At 40.0% G+C, this 18,426-nt stretch overlaps 1 protein-coding gene across 5 annotated transcripts in view; it reads right to left on the bottom strand.

Annotated features, from left to right (window-relative positions):
* COMMD10 (COMM domain containing 10) overlaps positions 1 to 13,074 on the bottom strand; it is a 218,387-nt gene extending 205,313 nt beyond the window's left edge. For 2 of the 5 annotated variants that reach the window (XM_089909191.1, XM_022590708.3), the window contains exons 1-4: positions 12,964 to 13,072; positions 11,435 to 11,525; positions 2,625 to 2,735; positions 236 to 391 (exon numbers count right to left, since the gene is read on the bottom strand). In XM_089909191.1, the coding sequence (XP_089765317.1) occupies positions 236 to 391; positions 2,625 to 2,735; positions 11,435 to 11,525; positions 12,964 to 13,004 (399 nt within the window). In that variant the 5' untranslated portion in view covers positions 13,005 to 13,072. Of the gene's footprint in view, positions 1 to 235; positions 392 to 2,624; positions 2,736 to 11,434; positions 11,526 to 12,619; positions 12,856 to 12,921 lie in introns of those variants that run through there. The other 3 variants (XM_089909190.1, XM_089909194.1, XM_089909193.1) reach the window with 3 other exon arrangements.
* Positions 13,075 to 18,426: the final 5,352 nt, after the last annotated feature.

Raw genomic sequence — 18,426 nt, 5'->3', positions numbered from 1 at the left:
CAAGATATGATTACAAAACCTACAAGAATAGCCTTAATACAGACAACTGACAATACCAAGAGCTGACAAGGATTTGGAACTACTGGAACGCTCATATAATGCTGGTGAAGATGCAAAATAACACCAATCACAAATATTTCCAGAAAATAGAAGAGGAGAGCGGAACTTTTCAGATATAATAATTTATGCCATACATACACATTGAAAAATATCTTTTGAGTAGTATATACTATACCTTGTGGGGTGCAAGAATCCTCTGCCTGAATTTTTCAATTGTTTCTTGACCCATAGAAGACCAAGCACTGACAAATGCTTCTGCTTTGTCTTGTCTAAGATGAATGTTCTCTAACTGCTGCTGCAAAGCTGCTGGCTTCACATTGTAATAGACTGCCTATTAAAGAGGAAAAAAAAATTATATATATCCCTACTGTTCATACAGAGACCTTGAACTGTAATCAAATACAACATTATTTTAAATGATTTAAATTTTAAAAATTTCATATTTCTGCTGCAGAAACTTTTTTATTATTTTACAAATAAGAATATACTCAACCAAGGGCTGGAAGATTCAGAATTAAATGGCCTAAATTATTCAAGCTAAACTGCTTCATTTTTGCCTGTGGTTTAAGTAATACTAAATCCACTTAAGAGAAAAACTTCTTTGCTTTGGCTATGTAAATGGTATCCTAATTAAAAGTTCATTTCCTTATTTCACTTCATTATTTCAAATAAGTACACAGTGGTTTTGTTTCCCAACTATCAAAAATTTTCCAAGAAACACTTTCTCAAAACCACATTCATCTACCAACTTCCTAGGTAATATATGATAAAAAACTGAAAACTTTTTTATGGTGATACCTGTTGTTTTTTACATTATTCTGAAAAAACTTCCTCATAAACCCCAGGCTGCTCTGCCCTATTCAGTTATCCTTTTCTTTTACTGAAGGTTCACCAAGGATAAGAACCATAATCAACTTTATGATCTGTAACCTGTATAAGGCTGCATGTAGTAGGTGCCTAGCAGCTTGTCCTCCTAACGGTATCTGTTCACTAGAATGCCCAGAAAGCTACAGTATTGTTTATTGTGAAACAAACTTTTACTTCACAAGTATTCTACTTAATCAAACAACAGGAATTTATTAAGAATCTATTTTTATAGCCACTATGGAGAACAGTATGGAGGTTCCTTAAAAAACTAAAAATAGAATCATATGACCCAGCAATCCCACTACTGGGCATATACTCTGAGAAAACCATAATTCAAAAAGAGTCATGTACCACAGCACTATTTACAACAGCCAGGAAATGGAAGCAACCTAAGTGTCCACTGACCAATGAATGGATAAAGAAGATGTGGCACATATATACAACAGAATATTACTCAGCCATAAAAAGAAACAAAATTGAGTCATTTGTAGTGAGGTGGATGGACCTAGAGTCTGTCATACAGAGTGAAGTAAGTCAGAAAGAGAAAAACAAATACTGTATGCTAACCCATATATATGGAATCTTAAAAAAAAGGTTCTGATGAACCTAGGGGCAGGACAGGAATAAAGATGCAGACATAGAGAATGGACTTGAGGACACGGGGAGGGGGAAGGGTAAGCTGGGACGAAGTGAGAGAGTAACACTGACATATATACACTACCAAGTGTAAAATAGCTAGTGGGAAGCAGCTGCATAGCACAGGGAGATCAGCTCAGTGCTTTGTGACCACCTAGAGGGGTGGGATAGGGAGGGTGGGAGGGAGACGCAAGAGGGAGGGGATATGGGGATGTATGTATACGTATAGCTGATTCACTTTGTTATACAACAGAAACTAACCCAACATTGTAAAGCAATTACACTCCAATAAAGAGATGTTAAAAAAAAATTATTTTTAGCCCAGCAATGTGCTACATTTACATAAGATGCACAGAAAATGTGATCCTAGCCCCATACAAATTCAAAACCTAGTGAAGGAGACACAACTGACATACATGAAATAATGAAAAGACTAACAATGTGCTCTACCATGATGAGCCAAGCATAAAAGGAATCCAAATAAGGGGAGGACTGCAAGTATAAGGGGTCAAGGCTGCAGTGGGAGGAGATGTGATTTTAACAGAACAATGAACTTGAACAATGAACTGAATTTAGATGTAAAGAAGGGATGCAGAAGAACAGCTCAGTAGGAAGAAATAGTATGACAAAAGGTCCTTTGACAAATATTTCTTTTCTAAATGTTTTACCAACCTAGTCAAATAGATCCTCCAAAATCATTTATTAAATTTCTTAAATAAAATGTGTTCATTTTTCCAAATTTTTTTCCCAAATTATTATACCAAGTAACAATAAATCTGAATCCTTTTTAACTGTCTCAAGTCAACGAAATCTTGATTCATATTGTCAAATACTTTACTCACGCTGCTCAACACTAAGACTGTTTTAGTAGAACCCAATACCATGGAAAAAAAAATCGCACATTCAAAATTTTTTTACTACATCAAAATTTTTTGATAAAACATATTCACAGCTTCCATCTGTATACTTGAGAAAAATAAGATAAAATGTTATAGATATCACAGCAATGCAAACATGTAGTAGACAAACCATGGTTAGGAAATTTGGGGCAATAAAAATACCTGTTCTAAAATAAAAGATATTGTTTCAAGAACTAGGTGAAGATCTTGTCTCTCCAGAGAAAATGCAGCTTGAAGTTTTTCTTCCTCTTCTTCACTGAAACTATTCTCAGCCTACAACACAGAAAGCAACCTATTAGCATACACTCAGGTATTCAAAACTCAGACACTCAACAGAGGATTCATTTATTCATATGACAATGAGAACTTGAAAGAAAGAAAGTGAATCCATCCCAGAAAGAAACTGATGTGTCTCTAAATTTCAATATCTTAAAATCATAGTACAGTTCATTACCTGGCTCTTGCCAAATAAATTTCATTAAAAAAACCCAGTATTTTCAATTCTATGATGTATAGGAGGTGGAAAATCATGGTAAATAACATAAACGATGGACATTTAACATATACACTAATATGTATAAAATGGATAACTAAAAAGAACCTGCTGTATAAAAATTTTTTTTTTTAAAAATGGACATTTAGAGAAAACAATACTGCAAGGTAAAACCCCAAAATGTTAACAATAATTAATAGTAATCTCCATCTTTACTCACAACATTATAATCAACTATATTCCAGTATAAAATAAAAACTGATAAAGAAAATTAAAAAAACATTGGGGGGGGGAACACCTTCTCTGTAATAATACTATCCAATTATAATGGGCCCCAGAAACTCTTCTAAGAGCCCAAAGCAAAATCTCCATTTAAGAGAACAGCATTTTAAGACAGAAAATACCTGGGGGCTCCTTTCCTTTGGTAGCTCTTTCCTCCCCCCAACTCACCCCAAAACCTCTGCCAGTATATAACCTTACCTAGCCCTAAGCCCCTGCAGGCATTTAATAAGAGGGAGCCTACCCTGGAAGCATTAAACAGATAACAACCGTTAACCTTGGGAACCTTATCTACATCCTCCATTACCTAGCACCAGGATTCCCATCAGATAGAGAGGTGGCAACTAGTTTAACCCTTAGGATTATTTTATTAAAAGTCAATGGGTTATGGGATGCAGCAAAAGCAATTCTTAAAGGGAAATTTACAGTGATACAGGCTTTAAGAAACAAAAAACATCTCAAACAATCTAACCCACCACCTAAAAGAATTAGAAAAAGAAAAACAAACAAAACCTAAATCCAGAAGAAGGAGCTAATAAAGGTCAGAGAGGAGATAAATATAATAGAGATGAAAAAAACAATAGAAAAAAAATCAATAAAACCAAGAGCTGGTTCTTTGAAAGGGTAAACAAAATTGACAAACCTCTGGCCAGGCTCACTAAGAAGAAAAGAGAGAAGACCCAAATAAACAAAATAAGAAATGAAAGAGGAGAAATCACAACTGATACTGCAGAAGTACAAAAAATATATATATATATTAAAATATATATATATATACACACACACACACATATATATATATATTTACTGAGTACTTATTATGTGCTACATAGATAGTTTATGTCCTCAGGAGTACTATCCTCTAGTTAGAAAGACAAATTAAAAACAAATAATTGTTCCAATAACTTCCCTTTTTAATGAGTTCTGCAAAAGTATGGATTATTATAAGAGCATATATAAAGCAAGAAATTAAGTCTTTTTGATAATTTTAATATTTTCTAAAACTTACACATTACTTTTATAAGCAATATATGAAAGAAAGAAGTTAGCCATCTGAGTATAAGTTCTGGCTAGTCTCCTTTCTTTCACTTCCAAAATAATCTCCTTGATCTAAAGACTGGTTTTTCAAGTATGAAAAATATACACTATTAGAACTGCTTTCAAATAAAAATACTTTATCCACACATACCAAAAACAACTTTCCCTGTTGCTGCCTCTCCCCAACAGCTACATGGAGAAGTTTCAGAAGTCCATGCCTTAACAGCTTAGGATGAGGTACAGCTTTACAGTTGCTCAAGGGAAGCAGCGTTAGAACTCTAAGCTGGCGTACTTTTGGTTTGGGGAGGCTAGTCACCAGAACTCCCAGTATCTACTACCTGTTTTATGACTGAGAAAAGCATGAACCCAATTTGGCCAAAATGCCAATCACTTACCTCAAGAGCAATGTTTTGATTTTAAAGTTCCAGAATTTCTGTGACTACCATACACCTTCTTGAAATAATGACCTACAGTACCAGACTTTATCAATATGAGGAAGAGAATAACAGTATTACTCATGTACAATCAAGGAACCACATGTTGCATTAAATTCAATGGATATGTACAATTTAACTTCCAAGTTTGTCAATCTGATTCCTTTAAATATACACCAAGTGAGATATTTTGACAAAATAAAAATAGTGATTGAGCACGTAGAAAAATAAACTTCAGTGTCCTCAATATGTACAAGAAAATGAGACTTTTTTTTTAAGATTTTTTTTTTTTGATGTGGACCATTTTTAAAGTCTTTATTGAATTTGTTACAATACTGCTTCTGCTTTATGTTTTGGTTTTTTGGCCACGAGGCATGTGGGATCTTAGCTCCCCGACCAGGGATCGAACCCACTTCCCCTGCATTGGAAGGCAGATTCTTAACCACTGGACCGCCAGGGAAGTCCCGAGACATTTTTAAAAAGAGCAAGAAAAGGGACATTCTCAAGATCTTCAAGGGCATCATATTAATAAAGTGGTTTGGAGTGAAGGGGGACAAGGGAACATGTATCGCCCCCCATCCACTGGTACATGAAACGTGCACCCTTAAAATAAGGTGGCACTTAAAATATGTGAGCAGAACAACAAATGGAGAATAAAATACAGCCATGAAACAAAGTTCCAAATCCATAGTCAATATCTTGCTCCAGCAACGACCCTGGGTAGATCAATATTAAATGTAAGTCACTCTATTTGCTTCCAGACAGCAGCAAGTTAACTTCTTCCTAGGTACCAAAAGTAACCCACACGTATTTCGGTGTTGAAGAGAAAGTAAAGGAGATATATTCGTTTTTACCCTCTCAGTGGGAGAAATTTAAGGCCCACGTTTATAAAATTAGAGAGCAAGTGTCCAAGAAACTTAAATTTTTTGGGTTTTTTTGTGGTACGCAGGCCTCTCACTGTTGTGGCCTCTCCCGTTGAGGAGCACAGGCTCCGGACCCGCAGGCTCAGCGGCCATGGCTCACGGGCCCAGCCGCTCCGCGGCATGTGGGATCTTCCCGAACCAGGGCACGAACACGTGTCCCCTGCATCGGCAGACAGACCCTCAATCACTGTGCCACCAGGGAAGCCCAAAACTTAAATTTTAAATGGAAAATGGATGTTAATGTTTTCTATATATTTAAAAAGCATATGCCATAAACATATATACACAGGCAGAAAGGAAAAACAGTATTTAAAAAGAATAACTGCTGTATGGCTTGACATGGAAAGATATTTGATACAAGTGATAAGTGAAAAAGGTAAACAGTATAATGCCACTTATGAACGCATTTATATAAAAACCAAAAATTTCTATTTATATATGCGTGCACATATGTTTGCACATCTGTATTTATTAATACTTGAAAAAAAGACCTGAAAAGATGAAAACCAAAGCGACAACAAAGACTCCTTCTAGGGAGGTGTGGTGGTTTTATCATATCTGAAAATTCTTTTAACACTCCTCTGTTCAAAAGATGGAGCCTAATTTCCTCTCCCCTGAATAGAGCCAGACTTACTGACTTACTTCTAACCAGTACAATATAGTAAAAGTGAAGGTATGTGATATCCAAGCCTAGGTCATGAAAAGGACAGCACCTCCCTCTCTTGGACCACTCATTCTGGAAGAAGACAACTTCCATGTCAGGAGCAAAGGCCCATGTGACAAGGAACTAACTGGTGCCACCATCTAGCCATGTTAGAAGGAAATCCTCTACCCCAGTCAAAACTTCAGGTACCAGCTGCCCCAACCAACATCTGAGAGCAGTTTCAAGAGAACCCCAAGCCAGGACCACCCAGCCAAGCCAAATTCATGCTTACAGGAAGGGTGAGAGATGATAAATGTTTATTGTTGGTTTAATCTGCTAAATTTGGGGGAAATTTGCAATTCAGCAATAGATAACTCACACAGGAGAGAATCAAGATGGAGGAAGGGGCAAGAGTTAGCCAAGGGGGGCATTTCAGTTCGTCCACATTGTTTAAATGTCTTAAAACAAAAACTTCCTCATAAACTATTTGTGAAATTTAAAATGTAACTGAAACACTTCACTTAAGCACTCTATTTTGAACTTTAAGGGCACAAAAAAAGAACAAATCAAAAAATCCATTCTTCCAACTTTTTCTTTTTTTGAAGAGTTTATTTTCTTAACATACACGATGAGTGAACTCATCTTAATTCCACATATAGTTGAAATCAGGTCACATTCCTCAGAAAGTTATACGGATCTTCTATTCTATGAAGACAGTATACTATCTAAATAATTATGAAGGCAATTAGGTTTTAAAAACTCAGAGCACGGCTTTAGAGACAAGAGAGGCCTGTGGTCCAGAATCCAAGCTCTGACTCACATACACAGGCATACACACACACCAACACCACAATGCCTGCATATGCCATAATTTAAAATGTATGTATATATCATTTTAACCTAATAAACTAAGTTGTAAGAAGCCCTCCAGCTTATATTAAGTACAAAATAAATGCATTTTCAGAGATAAGCTACTCTTTTCTTTTTTTGTCCACATAGGTGAGGCCAATTCTTCTTTGAACAGGACCGTGCTGCACATCGTTAGGACATTTAAAGTCCCAGGGCATTAAATGCCAGCAAAACCCTCCATACACTGTAACAACAACAACAACAAACTCCTCAGGCATTTCTGTATGCTGGGGTTTACATCTGTGACTGTCCTTTATATTAATATAATGAGACTTCTCTATCTGTCATACTGAGGAAATATGTTGGTACCCGCAAGTCAATCTATCAAATAAAAGAACTTTTATTTTAAACTTTTAAAAGCTATCTTTCTGAAATGTACGGCACCCATTCTAGACTTCTGTAAACGAAGTATATCGGATTACACTAGATTCTTGCAATAAGTCAGATCATAATTATGAGCATCCAAGTTCCATGCTGCAGTTAGTTTCCTAAAGAACTGCTAAGATACACTGATGATTTTTCACTTCAGAAAAAACCCTCAGATTTCTTTGCTTTTGTATTTCTCGTGTCTGATTTTCATAATTCTTCCATTTCAATCTATACTCAGCAGTTAATTCTTACAACTGCCTACATGCCCCATCACAGGAGCACCTTCACCCCCCAGTTTGCTGTTGCTAGTCGGCCATGGCCAGAAATCCAGACACCTCATCTTGCAGAACTAGACATATAACAGAGTAACATCAATAGGCTTTGTGGGAGGGCCTAAGAGTCTCTGGAGCAAGGTATATGAGGGGTTTTTTTTAATTGCATGAGTTGTGACAGCTATTTCAAAAACGTAGAGGCCACAAATGTTTGTTTTTAAGTTCACAGATAAGGAAGTTACTCTGATCTCCTTCAGTGTTTCTCAAGGCAGACTCTATTAGCATGCAGGATGAGACAATTCTTTGTACAGGACTGTCCTACTCAACTGCAAGACATTTAGAGGTGCACATATACAATGGAATATTACTCAGCCATTAAAAAGAACGAAATAATGCCATGTGCAGCAACATGGATGGACCTAGAGATTGTCAAACTGAGTGAAGTAAGTCAGACAGAGAAAGGCAAGTATCAAATGATATCGCTTATATGCGGAATCTAAAAAAAAGATATAAATGAACTTATTTACAAAACAGAAACAGACTCGCAGACTTAGAAAACGAACTTATGGCTACCAGGGGGGAAGGGATAGTTAGGGAGGTTGGGATTGACACGTACACACTCCTATACTTAAAATGGATAACGAACAAGGGCCTACTGTACAGCACAGGGAACTCTGCTCAATATTATGTAACAACCTAAATGGGAAAAGAATTTGAAAAACAACAGATCTGTATATACGTATAACTGAATCACTCTGCTGTACATATGAAACTAACACAATGTTGTTAATCAACTATACTCCAATATAATATAAAAAGTTAAAAAAAACAAACTTCCTGGGCATTAAAGGCCACCAGCACCCTCCACACATTGGTAACAAACCACCCAAAATTCCCAAGTATTCCTATATGCCACGATTGCTCAGGAATAGATGCTCAGACCCATACTTAGGCGTGCCCACATTCTATACCTAAGCTTATTTTCCCCATGTTCATTTCTACTAGAGATTTCAAGGAACCAGTCTGGACAAAAACAGATACCCTCTGCCCACAATCCCATTTTACCAAGATCAAACTTGGTAAAATCAAAGTGTCAAGCTGATAACATTAAGAATAGCAACCAGATCCCTAAACCTCTTCACCAACTTACCTGCATGCGGTTTCACTGCTCTCAGGACTCTGCTTGTCCCAAGGCAAAGGCCAACCTGACAGACCAAGAGTACATAAAAGAAAGCTGGCAGATCTGAGATGTCACTGCCAACTCTTTGGTAAGAGCCCTTATCACAACTGGAGTCCCTCTGGAAGAACATTCCCTAAAACTGTCCGGGCGGGTTGGGGGAGTGGGGGTGGGTTGCCCCTTTCCTGACTTTCTCTCCTGACTTTCTGCAGGCAAGTAATCAAATACAGATGTTTCTGTCCTCAGCTGCTTCAGCTCTCAACAACCACACCTTCTCACCTCCACGCCCCACCTCTGAAGGCACAGCATCCAAACGCCTCTGTGGAATGCTTTGGCCATTCAGTTACTCTAAGATAGATGTTAATGTTTTCTCAACTCCAGAGGGTCAAAGACAAACTCCAGAGGGTCACGAGTTTCCTGCAGATGTTCCATCCTCCCTCAGTATGAAGAACAAAAGATGTATATAAGTGTTTTGTGTCCCATATCACTTTGTATGTGTTTAAGAAGGCAGCCACCCACAACACTGTAAATCAACTATACTTCAACTGAAAAATACAATAAAATAAATAAAATAAAAAAGAAGGCAGCCACCAACTCAGACAATCGAAACTCTGTATCAACTGCCTGCATCATTCACTTTGGGACTGATTTATATACCGTTTCACACTCTTTCCTGAGCTTTACTGTAATGGGTCAGAGGGATGGATTCTGGAGCCAGACTGCCTTACTAGCTAGCTGTGTGACCTTGGGCAAATTACTTAACTGGTCTCTATCTCAGTTTCTTCATCGATAAAATAAGGATGACAACAGTTCTTACTTCCTAAGGGTGCTGTGAGGATCAGATGAGTTAATACCACAAAGCCATTAGAACAGCACCGGTCACAGAGGGGGTAATGGAACTGTGAATAGCAAACACCACAGAATGTAGCTGCTATTGTTATTGTGGTTGTTCCTCCTGTTTCTCCTTCTACATCACAAATTCCTTATAGGCAGGAATTCAGAGAACCTATATTCATTTTGTGTTTCCCATGGCAAGGAAGAGAATGAACTCTAAGAATAGCTACTGAGTGCCAACTGCATAACTATCAATGTATCAAGTATGGGAAATATAAAGATGAGTAAGACATGATACTTAAAGTATTCAAGGTCAGAGAAAGACCCTGTAATCATGAAACAAATACTTATGATGTAGTACTAAAGTGAGGTGAGGACGAACCAAGTGTTTTAGAAGCAAAGAAGAGAGGATGAGCTGCTGAGAGTAGGACTGTCAAATCCTTGAAAGATGAATAGTTTATTCACTAAAGAAGGGAAGATATTTCAGGTAAGGGAAAGAGTATATTACACAGACACCAAGTCGGAAAAGTTCACAGTACGTTCCAGTAGAAGAGCATCCAGGGTAGCTGAAACACTTGCAAAGTGGGGAAAACACAGACTGTACCTATATTGTAACGTTATTATAATACAATGTTAAGGAATATGAACTTTTTCCCATGAGCAATGGAAAGTCATTGATGGCTTTGAACACTGTAAAGATATGATCAACTATTTTTTTTTTTTTAGGAAAAAAATATTTGGAAAGATAAATGGAACAGCACCATGAAGAAGTGATAAGAAGGTAGAAGACTATAGACAGCGGTACCAGTTTGAAGGTAACTGTTGTAGTCCAAGGGAGAAATAATAAGGCTCTGAACTCAGATTACGAAGAGAACTTGGATTTGAGAGATACTTCAGAGGGAGAAAGGGCAGGGCTTTGGGACTGGTCTCTGGCCAGGAAAAAGAAGAGGTGAGAGTCTGGGTTCTCATTTAATGGTGATACTTTGCACCAGGCAGAGCAGTTAATGGGCACTCCTTAAACACATGTTGAATGGAATTAAATTTTATTAACCTGGTAAAGAAGTTAACTAAGTAATGTTAGCAAGTTAACCAAGTAATGAATTACTAAGCATCAATATATCCAAGATAACCACACTCTTAAAATAAAAGTGGAAGAGAAAGGTTAAATGAAAAATTACATACTGGTTGATAGCAACACTACAGAGTTATTTTTAAGACAAAGAATGAAATCATGATATCAGAATTGTCCCAAAGTGTGTTCCACAGAGCCTTGGTCCCAAAATAAATACCATGATAAAACAGTTCCCTGGTCAAACACAGCTGGAAAATTTTGCACACAACATTCACGCTTAAATATTTACTATTAACACTGCCATAAAATATACTCTGAAAAGTTCCATGATTTAAAAAAATTAATTTCAATGAAGACAGAAGTTCCCAAACTTTTGACCGTGGGATATTATCAAATTTTCTAGAGACCCGGTGTTCCTGAGGACCTGCTGGAGAACAATACCTCGCAAAAGGTACTTCAAGTAGAAACCTAGAGTTGCAGTAGAATCACAAGAATATATTATAATCTATAGAAGTGCAAACATACAAACCTTCAGGTGAAGTTTTTGAAGAATTCGGGTGAGCAATCGTGGAAATCTTCCTATATCTATTTCATTTATCAGCGACACTGCTTTTTTCATGCTAAATAAATTCATAAAACAAAGTTTTAAAATGAGTTTTCCCCAAGTGGTACTGTAGTTACTGTAAGTACAGCTGTCTGTAAGTTTTCATTTCGACAACTCTGCTTGCTACAAGGTAAGTCTGAGTAAAATAAAGAAAAACAGATGATGGCCAGCAAAGGCAGGATGTTTCCAAAAGATACCCCCAAAAGTATATCTGTTGAAAAGGTCTATCTGGCAAATTTTCTCTTTCTCCTGGGCAAGGCAAACGACTAGGAGAAGCCTGCACTCTGTGGGGAATGGTATTAATTTAGGAGTGAAAGTTTATGTATCCACTTAACTCAAAACAGAACTTTGAGAAGAGTGGGAGGAGGGAATTGGCAATTACACCAAAAACAGAAAGAAAAGACTGCTGCGTGGCAGGTAATGGAATAAAAAAAAAAAAAAAACTACATACAATATCATTTGGCGTCACTAAGTACACAGCTGTTTTAAAACCCTGTTTCAATTGTAATAATCAACTTAAATTATGTGATAAGAACAATTCTGCTGCACCACGTTGAATATGGTTTACTGATGTGATGTGTTACCCAGGACATTGGTGTGAGAAAAGGAACTGGCTGTCAGGACTCAAGTAATCAAAAAAGGAAAAACTTCAAAATGACAACTCTCTTCTTCAAAAAGACTCCTGTCCAATCTAGACACAAAGTTATTCTCCAGCCTCAATTATTTGCCTGTATACTTCCGCACTTTTCTGCATCCACACACCACCTGCACTATTATTTTTCATTAAATGGAGTCACTTTTACTTAAATAATTTTATTTTAAAACATAACTACCTCACCACCATAAACAGCCGACCTTACTTACCTACCATAAATAGAAATGAACTAAATAAACAAATGAACTCAAAAGAAATCAAATGAAAACAAAAGCAATGTTACTAAATTCTGGCTAGATACTGTTACAAGCCAAAACTCCTGGCCTGAGGCCTAGTCTATCTTGATTGAAAAGGTATATTAACGCGTGTTAAGTATTAAAGACCATCCGGGACCAATGGGAGACTTTCTCATAATCAGGAGGTCTGAAAGAGAACTGAAAACGGAAACGGAATACCTTTCCACGTGATTTCAGTGTTACTCCAGGCTGGCTTGGGTACCTGCGATACAGCCTCGGGGAACGGTGACACTGACCACACGCTGTCGTACTGACCTCAGCTGCCCAGGCCCACTGTAAGTCCACGCAGGTGAACTACCATGCAGGTGGAGGCACCCGCAGTCTCGCGCAATCCCGCGGGGCCCGCACTGCGACTCCGCCAGACCCGCGCCCGCCCCTCCGGACACCCGCGGCCCCGCACCGGCCCCTCCGCCCCGGCCCCCCACCCGCGCCTCGGCGACAGACAGCAGCAGCATCCTTACGCCTGCCCTGTCCGCGCTGCCCCCGTGCTCAGCCGGGGCTACCTGGGGCTCTCCCGCAGAATCAGCGCCGCGGACGCCGCCATCCTCGAAGCTCCCTGGCCCCGCCGCCAGGATCAGCTGCCTGGAGTCCAACCAATGGCGGCGGCAGCGGCGGACGGCAAGCCGGAAGGCTCAAGCCACGCAGGGGCCGCGCCGCTCCGGTCCTGCGATCCTGGAGGGGCGAAGGGGCGTCCCCGTCGTCCTCCCCGCCACTCCCGCCGTTCCGAGTTAAGGCTGTACATATATTAATTTATTTATATGTACATATTTGCCTATTTTATATATATACGCATACCTGGATATGGTGTGGCTATTTTTATGTATTATGTAGGTAGTGTGTGTGTATAAACATATACATTTACGCGTACGTACATATACACATACTTTTTTTTGGAAGAAAAAGTTTAAGCATTGTCCGCGGTGTCTGGCCCGCGCTGCAAATGGGCGGGCGGTGGAACGCGCTCCCCGAAGGAGCCCAGGGCCAGCTCCACCCTGTGCCCTGCGCCACCAGCCCTTCCTGTATCTACATCCCTGGAGCTCTGCAGTGCCCCCACGCGGAGCCTGGGCTCTTTGTACTCTTATTCGTTCAGTAGTGTTCTTTGAGCACCTACTGTGTGCCAGGCACTGTGCTAGACACTCGGGATACAAAAGACCAAAATTCCTGCTCTTGAGGTTTGCCAGCAGGTAAATGGGCAAATGTTCGTTGTGCCTTTCTTTGTGGTCGGGCACTGAGCTAGGTACTGCGGAGTAGAGGAGATGAATTGCCGCAGAAACTGCGATTAAGGACATCTCAGGAGAATAGAGAGACAACGCGGGTTCAGGAATACCTTTGTCTCACTTAGAGAAAAACATGTAGTGCATTAAGGGGATTCAGAGCTGGGAACAGTGATAAGGCATCCGAGGTTGGATCAGAAAAACTTCCTGGGACAGGTGGCATGAAGAAGCCTTGAATGATAGGTTGTGGCATGTACATTTAGTCTGGTGAGAAATGGGGAGCCATTAAATGTTTTCAAGCAAAGAAATTTTTGTGAGAACTGTGTTTGTTTGTTTGTTGAAGATTACTGTAAGCAGAATGATTATTGGATGGGAAAGAGGTAAGCAGGAAAGCCAGATAGGGAGCTATTGCAATAATCTATGGAAAGCAACAAAATCCTTGGTAGTAAAATGGCATTGGAGAATGAAAAGATAGTGGATGAATTAGAGTTACATTTCAGCTGTAGAATCTTCAGGAGCTGAGAAAAGATTGGATTTAATTTTCGTACCCAATTATGTTTTACTTAAATTATTATTTACATTAGTTGGCATTCCTAGAGCAGCCCTGAAACATCCTAACTGAAGGAAGCCAGATTGCAAATTAAAAGTGAATAATCCCCACATGGATAATTGAGTCAATTATACAGTGTATTGAACACATACAAATACATATGGTTCGACAACACACATTTCCCAATTTGTGCAGCATCTGAAAAAAATGTGTGTGGATCTACATAAATTATAGGTGTCTGATACAAACACAGATTACCTTACCTGGCACATTAATAGAGTCCCAGTTCACTCAACTTTTGAATCATTTCCCTTTTGTCTTGATTCATTGCCTGAAGTAGAGCCACTAACCAGGTAAAACTATTTTGAATCTCTAGGAGGAGGAGGTGAAGTTTACCTCCTCTTCAGTTCCCTTCAAAACTATAGCTGGGATTTTGAGCCAAAGAACCTCAGGGTGGTTTGAGCCCTGAATCTGTGTAACCTGGAACAAAGCACTCTACTTCACCAAGTTTCCTCTTACTGATCTGCAAAATGGAGGTGAGAATAATGTCTGCTCCCCTGGGCTGTGGTGAGAATTAAACAGCCTGATGTGTATATGCAAGAATCGCTCTACCTTCCCTTATCTTTATAAGCACAGACTTCCAAGATTTTAGCAAAACTGTGTCCAGTGGACACAGAGGGCCTCTCACTATATTTCTCTTCATTTTCACTGACGGGGTGATCACTTTTTTTATATATAAATTTATTTATTTATTTATTTTTGGCTGTGTTGCGGTCTTCGTTGCTGCGCACTGGCTTTCTCTAGTTGCGGCGAGCCGGGGCTACTCTTCGTTGCGGTGCGCGGGCTTCTCATTGCGGTGGCTTCTTTCATTGTGGAGCACGGGCTCTAGGCGTGCGGGCCTCAGTAGTTGCGGCACGCGGGCTCAGTAGCTGTGGCTCACGGGCTCTACAGCACAGGCTCAGTAGTTGTGGTGCACAGTCTTCGTTGCTCCGCGGCATGTGGGATCTTCCCGGACCTGGGCTCGAACCCGTGTCCCCTGCATTGGTAGATGGATTTTCAACCACTGCACCACCAGGGAAGCCCTGGGGTGATCACTTCTTATTACTACTTTTCCCTATAAAGGTTTGATGCAGTGAATAATTTCAACCCCTAAATGAGACTATTACCCCAAATATTTCTGTAGTCTCTGGAGTATACCTATCCAAAGCTACAAGTCATCGTAGTTGTCTTCCTGTTGCCACCTGCTGGAGGGCAGGAAATGTACCTCCTGGAGGCATAATTCCATAAGCACACTTTACTCCTACCCCCCAACTTGTCAACCCATCTTTATGATAGATCCAGAGCCCAGATCTGTTGCCCCTGATCTATTAGGGCTACTAAACATGCTCAGTGCACTGAAATTTCTTCCATACCCTTGCCTTTATTGCAAACTTCTGCCAAATTCACCTTTTTTTATATTCTGTGTTAGCCTGGGTTCTCTAGAAAACAACCTGAGTTGCATGCTGGTGTTTCATTGGGGGCTGTAATTGTAGGGAAGTAGGAGTGAGGGCAAAGGGAAGGAAAGGAGGAATGAAGGGAGGAGGAAAGCAAATAAAAGGTGGCATGTTATCCAAATTGTTACAGCTTCAAAACCCAGCTTATTTCTCAGAGAGACTATTTCAAGTTGCTGTATCTTGCAACAGCAAAGAGATAGCAATAGGGGGGAAATTTTTGTCTGTAAACTCTTTCCAATCTGCTGTCTTTTTTTGGTCCAAATTTGTCCTATGGTTCACACCTCCCCTGAACTCCTGGGGTATGTCAACTGGCACCTCTAGGCAGCCACTGGAAAATCCAGAGCTTCCAGGAGTCGGGTAGAGTAGGAACTGAGTCTGGAGCTGTTAAAAAGAGCCCTCAGCTCAATCCCTGCCAACACCCACCTCAGATGTCTCCTCCCCAATCCCTGCCCCACCAAGGCTGGCAGCAAGTGACAGGAGATTTAAGACCACGGGAATAATTCAGCATTCCCAGGGCTCACTTTACTGGGAAAGTCAAGCAACGGGCTGAAGCCTGGGATGCAGTGGGGTGAGCATATCTGGGGAGGTACATAGCCTGAAGACAGTTTTACTCCTAAAGTGGAATTTCAACACAAGAATTGCTTGGGCCATGAGTGCTTCAGCTCTTAATTGATGGAGCTTTTTCAAGTCACGTGTGCCTAGTTGTTTTACCAAAGTCTATCATAACACAGGTTGGAGTGAGGTTGGTGACCACCCTCCCCTCTGTCTTTAGAGCTAGGTGTGAACTTTGTCCCATTTGGAGCACCTCCTTTTTGTGTTTTTTTTTTTTTAAGTTTGTTGTTGTTGTTTTTTGATATGGACCACTTTTAAAGTCTTTATTGAATTCCTTACAATATTGTTTCTGTTTTATGTTTTGGATTTTTGGCCGCGAGGTATGTGGGATCTTACCTCCCCAGTCAGGGATCGAACCCGCAACCCCTGCATTGAAAGGCGAAGTCATATCCACTGGACTGCCAGGAAAGTCCCTGGAGCCCCTCCTTTTTGATGGGTTCCTTCCCAAGGGCCCCATGGCAGTATCCAGCAATGTGGCCTCAGTCTGCACCCGCCTTCTCCCTACTAGGCATGATTTATATCTTTAACACTCAATGAAGTAGAGCCAAAGTCTGGGCCTATTTTTTCCAGAAGTCTTCTCCAACGCTTAAGAAAACCCTGGGTACATCAAGGAACCCAGCCCAAATCCATTCCTCAACATTCCAGCCACAAATGTAAATGATTATCTTTGGAGGAAAGGTAACACCTACTCAGCCATCAGAATGCTATCTGAGCCCCAGGAACCTAGTCCAGCTGAAATGACCTTTTAAGTAAGCTCTTGATATATACTGTCAAATTGGGGGGTTGGGGGGGCCGGGTGTAAAGGATTTTATTACATACCCAGATTATTCTGGCAATGGGTTAGCTAAGTGTCTGGCCCAGGACCCTAACACTATGAAAGTCTGCAGTCCTACAAGTCACCTTGAGTTTCTCAGGTAAGCTATCAAAGATAGTTTAGAGTCACATCAGGGCAGAGGCCTAGAACTGCCTGCCACTCATGGCCTATACCCAGATGACTGGCAAATACAAAAGTCACATTCAGCTGCTTTGTCACACTTGCTTGCAGAAGCCATTGGCCCAGTTTTCCTCCTTCCCTCCACCTCCCGGTCTCCACACCAGCATCAGTCACACTCTCCAGCCCTGTTTTTAGCTCTGTTGTCAGCACTTACCTCATAAGTGTGAGTGAATCAGCTGGGATGTAACTGAAGAACAGCCTTCTACGTGGTAAACATGTAATTGTTCCACATTTTCTCCCCAGATTCTCAGGGGAATGAAGTTTTAAAATCACATATTCTAATTTAAGAGTTGGTTATGTGAATGTTCCTGTTTAATGTGAGATACATTAGGAATCAAGAAAACATAAACATAAAGTCTTCTCTGAGTATTTGCATACCAGGCTGTGATGTGGAAAGGAAGCAAGAAGCTTAGAAAAAAAGAAAAGAAGGAATGGTATCAAGGGTGCAGGCCACATTTGTCCATACAAACAGTATTTATGTCCACCCACCCTTAACTGAATGGAGGGTGGGGAAGGGAATGGGAGGGAAACTTTTTTTTAAATGTAGCAAAAATATACTTTGTGATATAAGAACAGATCTCTGTTCTAATCTATTCTCCAACTTAAAGTTGAAAACCATCTCAAATTATCACCCTTCCATATTCATTTGTACCTAATTTCCTTCACTCAACCTCTCAGAGGCCCGTGCCATTAACAGGAATGATATTTACACATAGGATGTGTGAAACATTGAATGGTTTCTTCAGTAATTTTCACCCGTGAGCAGAGTTTGAAAAGAATTAAATGGCGCTTCCCTTATAGACATGTCCACAGAGGCACAATTGCAGATTCCCCTTTACCCAATGACTAGGAAAGGAAATAAAAACAGTAAACACCACAAATAGGCAATTGGAAAAAAAAAAAAACTACCTGTTGACAGCAAACAAAGGAAGAAGCATAGCTTAACAACAACCTTGAGAAAGCATCTGCCAAGAAAAAAAAGAATGTCTGCTTTGGCTAAGCTGTATCTTAAAGGTGATCCCCGCACTGTTGAAACAGTACTAGGAAAAGAAGGCGTCCACAAAGCCAGGAGAATTCTCCTACCCCGTACCTTAAAGAGGAGC

This window comes from Delphinapterus leucas, chromosome 3 (assembly GCF_059928025.1).
Source record: "Delphinapterus leucas isolate spDelLeu-1000000601 "Yukka" chromosome 3, BTC_Dleu_Yukka2, whole genome shotgun sequence".
Classification (NCBI taxonomy): domain Eukaryota; kingdom Metazoa; phylum Chordata; class Mammalia; order Artiodactyla; family Monodontidae; genus Delphinapterus; species Delphinapterus leucas.
Note: the sequence above shows the minus strand (reverse complement) of the source record. Positions and strands in the feature narration are given on the sequence as shown.